Source organism: Olea europaea, chromosome 2 (genome assembly GCF_002742605.1).
Source record: "Olea europaea var. sylvestris chromosome 2, O_europaea_v1, whole genome shotgun sequence".
NCBI lineage: Eukaryota > Viridiplantae > Streptophyta > Magnoliopsida > Lamiales > Oleaceae > Olea > Olea europaea.
The window spans coordinates 23,220,766-23,226,717 of NC_036238.1; the positions used below are offsets into that span (position 1 = coordinate 23,220,766).

General features: G+C 34.7%; 1 protein-coding gene across 2 annotated transcripts in view; it reads right to left on the reverse strand.

Annotated features, from left to right (window-relative positions):
• LOC111367239 (ubiquitin carboxyl-terminal hydrolase 12-like) overlaps positions 1-5,185 on the reverse strand; it is a 13,985-nt gene extending 8,800 nt beyond the window's left edge. Inside the window, exons 1-10 of one of the 2 annotated variants that reach the window (XM_022988002.1) lie at positions 5,004-5,185; positions 4,482-4,569; positions 4,111-4,258; positions 3,747-3,904; positions 2,192-2,457; positions 1,874-2,092; positions 1,672-1,780; positions 1,480-1,595; positions 1,067-1,165; positions 196-305 (exon numbers count right to left, since the gene is read on the reverse strand). In XM_022988002.1, the coding sequence (XP_022843770.1) occupies positions 196-305; positions 1,067-1,165; positions 1,480-1,595; positions 1,672-1,780; positions 1,874-2,092; positions 2,192-2,457; positions 3,747-3,904; positions 4,111-4,258; positions 4,482-4,569; positions 5,004-5,033 (1,343 nt within the window). In that variant the 5' untranslated portion in view covers positions 5,034-5,185. The remainder of the gene's footprint in view (positions 1-195; positions 306-1,066; positions 1,166-1,479; positions 1,596-1,671; positions 1,781-1,873; positions 2,093-2,191; positions 2,458-3,746; positions 3,905-4,110; positions 4,259-4,481; positions 4,570-5,003) is intronic. The other variant, XM_022988009.1, reaches the window with a different exon arrangement.
• Between the last annotated feature and the right edge of the window lie 767 nt (positions 5,186-5,952).

The following is a 5,952-nucleotide window of genomic DNA, read 5'->3' on the forward strand; positions in this document are numbered from 1 at the left end:
AAAGCGGCACACACCAAAAATAAAAAAAAATCCCCTACTTCATTTTGCTTATTAATTTACAGGTAGAGGGTGATGCTGAACTCCTCATCAATGGTAGGGTAGAGACTTAAAAACTATTCATATCCATGGATGGCTATGGAAATGAAAAATTAATAAATACATTTGACAGAAGGATATATATAGTGTGTGATCAACCTATGGAGCATGTAAAGGTTGCGAACATTGGTATCTGCCTCTGGCGACAAATACTTGCCGTTGTCTCTATCAAGGTCAAGTTCCAGCGGAAATTCATAACGATCGTTTATCTGCACCATGGAAGCAATTTTTCGAGGTTGCTTGGAAAATATTAATTTCAGGGGAAGATAAAGATTGCAAATCAAAATTCAAAATGCATCCCATTCAAACATTTAAAAGGAATGAGAAATAAATGTTTCTTCATAAAATGTTGCATGAAAAAAGAGAACATTGCTTTTCGAAATGGAAACACAGTGCACTTTTACTTTGAGATACAAACTCTTGAACATTTCAAAAACAAAGTAAAGTGAATACCACCACACCAAATGCAGTAATAAAAATCAGTAAATATGCAGGTTAAGATTAGACGATGCTTTCTTGTACAAGTACAGCTGAAAATCTACTGACGTGTCATTAGTAGGAAATCCGTAACAAAAGCACGCTAGAATATTCATGTTTTCCAGATATGATGCAACTCATGACATCCATTAGTCCCGGAACCCGCATGATAAAACCGATGGAAAAATAATGAAGCAAAACACACGCTACTACACGGCAACATGGATTGCGAGTGCTCTTTACTATTTTGAGTTGACCTCTTATATAGCTGGGCTTTTACATCAATGAGAGAAAAATAATAGCAACCAGATATACCAATTCAAGATAGAGACAAGCGGAAGGGCTTATAAACACATGATAACATCTATAAAGAAACTTGCAAGAACTCTTCTCTTCATTATTAGTTCTTTCTTCTTCTTTTTTCACTTTTTGCATTTTAGAAAGGGAGTTCAATCGAGGAAAATATGGAAAACCATAAAGTTTTGGTACTAACCTTAACCATCGTATCCCTCATAAAATCATATTCAAAGCGCTTTAGCTGAAGCTGAAGAACGGGAGGGAAGTCAATGAATAAGACACCCTTCTTGGCATCCTGGATTTATATAATAATCAATCTTTAAAACAAATATTCAATGGGAAAAAAGACTACTGAAATGAACAAATACATGCATATAACTTAAGGCTGTAACACAATGAGTCTCACAAGGCTACTTCTACATTGCTTAGGTAAATATTTATATTTATGAATTTTTTAAATGCTAGTTTCTATTACTGTGTCATAAGGAAAAATGTGAAATTCAAATCTGCTCCATCCTCTCATACATTCATAGAAAACAGCTTCCTGAGGAAAAAATGCACCCAGACATGCTCATGAATCCACAATTATCTAATGACAGAGCACGATACCTGCAAACCATGTTCTTCGGCATGATACTTGTTATCTCCTTCAAGATTTTCGACTTCCACATACTTGTCGAAGGAAGCATAAACATCCTTACAGCCTTTGACATCAAGTTGAAGATCTGCCCAATCATGATTTAAAATTAATTCCGCTTTCAACATTAAGAAACAGAGAACAAGCCTGGGAACGACTAATACCATAAAATGATTCTTTTCTTGTTGACTTGGAATCTACATTGATGCATTCAATGTAATTCATATGGTGTCCTTCAAACAGCTTCTGTATTGTCCCTTCAACAACAGTCCCCTGTGCCAGTTATGAAATTAATTTAGATAATATTCTTTCAATGGCAGGAATCAAAATGATCGAAGAAAGGGGCATTCTTGTCTGACACCATACCTTCATCTTGTCTTCGAGTTTTTCACACAGAACTCTATTAAGTTCTTGCACGTCATGCTGCATAAAGGAATCATATGTGTCCCATCCAAATGATTTAGTCAATTCTTTTGTAGCGACACTGGTGTCATTATATTGGAGCTTATAAAACAAACTTTGTAGAGCCAAGGGAATGCTTCCTGAAGGCATATCATTCTCTGTAGTTGGCATATGATACACAGCCTGGTATAACACATTGAAAAAAAGGCTTCATCAATCTTCCATCATTAATGAAAGAGTAACAATTAATGAACTATTTAAAGCATGAGAGTCTATTGCAACCTTTCTGAAGTAAGGAATATGATACAAAGTTTGAAGGAGAGAATTCATGTAACAAGTTGCTCCTTGGTTCTTAAGTCCTACATAACCTGTCTCCTTCTTTGAGTCATATGTCAGATAATCAATGACCTTACGAACAGCAACATCAGCCACAATAACACACGTATCATTCACAAGATACCCCTTACTGGGGTCATAAAGTTCGCCAAGAGGCATGAAAGGTGTAAAACCCCAATCACTCTCCCTTTGATTGAACTGGTGCTGTGTGTCTGTGAAACCCAAATACAATGTTAATATCATACTACAATAACCATAATCCACAACACTAGAGGTATGTTTTATCTCCGTTAGGGGAGATATATGTCATATAAGGTGCAATGACTTACTTTTCAAGTTTATCAATCAAAAAGAAATCCAACCCAGTAATCCCAGATTCCCAATCAAGCTTATCAGACCAAAATGACTACACTGAACATGAGTTTACTTCAGTTCAAAACTCCTTTTTAGTATTGTCGCAGCAGATTCTTCATCGTGTATTCACAAAAATAACGCTTTTTTTTACACATTCTTATTTCAAAATATACTTTTCACAATATTAAACTGAAGGAGCACAAAAGAATCATAGTTACCCATTGTTTTAATTATGAAACCGTAATAATACACTAAATGAACAATAAAATGCTCATCAATGTGGCTCGGGTTTTTTATTATCTTGTCTTACAATCATACAACGATTTACATCCGATCAAATACATGGAACAGGAAGAAGCTGCATGTTGACAATGCCCTCACTACACCACAAGAGTCAACGGAAGATGGGGTTATGGTAAAGGTCTAGATACACTTCCCTTGGAAAAAATTTCATTAACCCTTCACGCTTTTCCTCGTATTATTCTTCTTATCTGTGCGCTTTTAACCCTTCTTCTACTTCCCAAAATTCAGCTCATAACAAAACATAAAGACAACTCAAATTTTTCCCCAGTTGTAGCCACAGATCAGAAGTACGCAAAGGATAGAAGTTCACATTAGTAAAAACTTAAGCAGACTTTTCTGACATTTCACATTCCTCAACTTTAAAGGTAAAAATATAGAAAACTATTTTGCACGATGTAGGAATCCCAATTGTCCTAACAAACTCATATTACATTCACACGCTTCTACCATTTATAAAATATTTTAATGAGGTGGACAAGGCTTGACACTCACCTTATTGTAGAGAATTACCCATTTTATGTTTTGTCTTTCAAAGTTATTACTTAAAATATATATGTGTGTGTATATATATATATCATCAGGGGATAGAAGAATTTCAACTGGGACTCAATCACAAATAAGACGCTAGAGCGTAGACTTCACTGAAATGGGAAAATCACAGCCTTAAAAATAAAGGAAAATCATCTTATACAATAAATAATTTGAAAATGGAAGCACCGTCCCAAGCTGCATAATTAAGCAGGAAGTGTTTAATGAAAATGTTTAACATGGACATACTAATGAGTTTGAGATCAAGCTTTAGCTACCCAAAAGAATTAGATATGGGAAGAGTTCTGGGAGATACCTTTTTTTATTGTGTACTTGCTATCTATTTGATTAATTACAGCCAAGCTAAACTGTGCAAATCTATTCCACCCATATGGCAAGGTAGCTGAATCTGCCACATCTAAATACATAGACAAAGAGTCCACATTGTTTCCTTTGGGAAAAATAAGCACCCGCCTGTGCAAACCAACAAAAGCCAAAATGCAGTTAGGTCATTCTCTTTATGACTTAAAGCAAGTAACATAATAAGAAGTTTTTTCTTTGTAACATTTAACATCAAAAAGTGCTCTATTAGTTTCTTCTAACTAGATTAATTAATTCCTTCAATCATACGAGGCAATGTAGATAAGAAAGGTGGAACCAACTTTACAGCTATAGATTACCATTTATAACCACCAACAGTAAAGGCGTCAGAATATAATTTCTTGACATTCAAGCGGGAAAAGTTCTCAATTGCCCATGTGAACCGCGATGCTTGTGGTTCTTCACTGGCCTGGTTGTCCACTGTCCCAGCACTGTCCGCTGGCGCTACTGTAATCCAAAAATGAAAAACTGAAACCCACTCCACATAGAACAAAGCTTTCAAAATCTAACCACCAATACAAATAAAAAATTCTACAACTGCAACAATCATATGCCAAATGTAGCCCAAAACAATAAGAACCAATTAATTTAGTTTGTATCAAACACGCGTTGCTGGTATACTTTAGATATATATACATAAAAATTAAACTAGCGCAAGAATAACGCAGACCTTCCATAGGCTGAGGACCTTCTACTAAAGGCTGAGGTCCTTCGACAAAATCCGAGCGTGGCACCAGCATCTCTTCATCTTCTTGTCGCTAAAACCGACCAAAAAAATAAACAACAGAACTTAAGCTTGATCCAGTAAAAACCCTAGCATTTTATCCTAAATAACGACAATTTCTCCGCCCATGTAAATCAACACAGCGTGAGAAAAATATATTCAATCCAGCAACCAAAACCTCCCATTTAATCACGAAAACCCCCGTCTATGATCATCAGGCTCAGTACCGTGCACATAAATTTAATTCGTTATACACCCCCGAGCAGAAAAATTCAAAAAATTAATTAAAACAGAAAGGTATGTGCATGAAATATATATACAAGTGAAGTTGATTTTGGGAGAAAGTAATTTTTCCAGAGGACGTAGTGTTAAAATGTATGGAGAATGTGAATTTGGAAAATTCAATTCCAAAGAAGAGCTAAAAGTGAATAATTGGGAAAATGCGTGCGAATAAGGGGGAGGAGTTACATCCAACGGTTGAGGAGCCAGAATCGTCATGGAGGGAGAAATCAGAGCCGTCGATCGATAAACTACGCAGTGATTAATGTAATTTCAGAGATGAAGATGAAAAGAAAGTAGAAGAGAAAGACTTCTGGCTTTCTGTGTTTTGGTTTCTCGATGGGAAGGGGATATGTTGGGGATTATTGGGAATGTTTGGGGTAAAATTGAGAAATAAAAGTATCGAGAGATAGCGTTCTATTGTGGTCGAGTGCGGATGTGTGAAAATTGCACTGATGGTCCCAACCTATGTATTTTTTATTTGGATTAACCTCTTACGTTTTTTTTTTGGGGACCCGTTTGCCATGATTAAGTTAAAAATAACTTTTGAAATTCAAAAATTACATTTGAATCCTTTGACTAATTTTATGTAAGTATTTTTTCTAATTAAAGAAGTTTTTAGAAGAAGTTGATCCAACGTAACTTCTTCTAAAAAACACTTTGAGAATAGAAAGCTCTTTTAAAAAAAATTAGTTTTTAAACAAAAATTTAGATAATGTCTTTCAAAAGTACTTTTACGTGATGTATAAGTAAAATGTATGACACACGAACCCTTAACAAATTTAAGGTCAAATTCGCTATTCAAGCGAATGAGATTGTCGTAGTGTGTGTTGGACATGCTTTTTCAAAATTTTAAAAGAATTTTCTAAATGTTAAAAGCTCTTCTATTTTTATTTTTATTTTCATTTTCAAAAAATCTTGATTGTTTGATTAAAGTCAAAAGTGCTTCTCAACAAAAAAATAATTTTAAAAGAGGTCGTTTTAGAAAAGATTAAATTTCAAGCTTCTCTAAAACAGCTCAAATCGAGTGTTTACGAGAGGTTGTGATTTGCCTTTAATGAAATTTAAAAATTAACAAAAATACACATTAATGTATGAAACAAAACTTTCTACTTCTAAGCAGTTAAAAATACAAAGT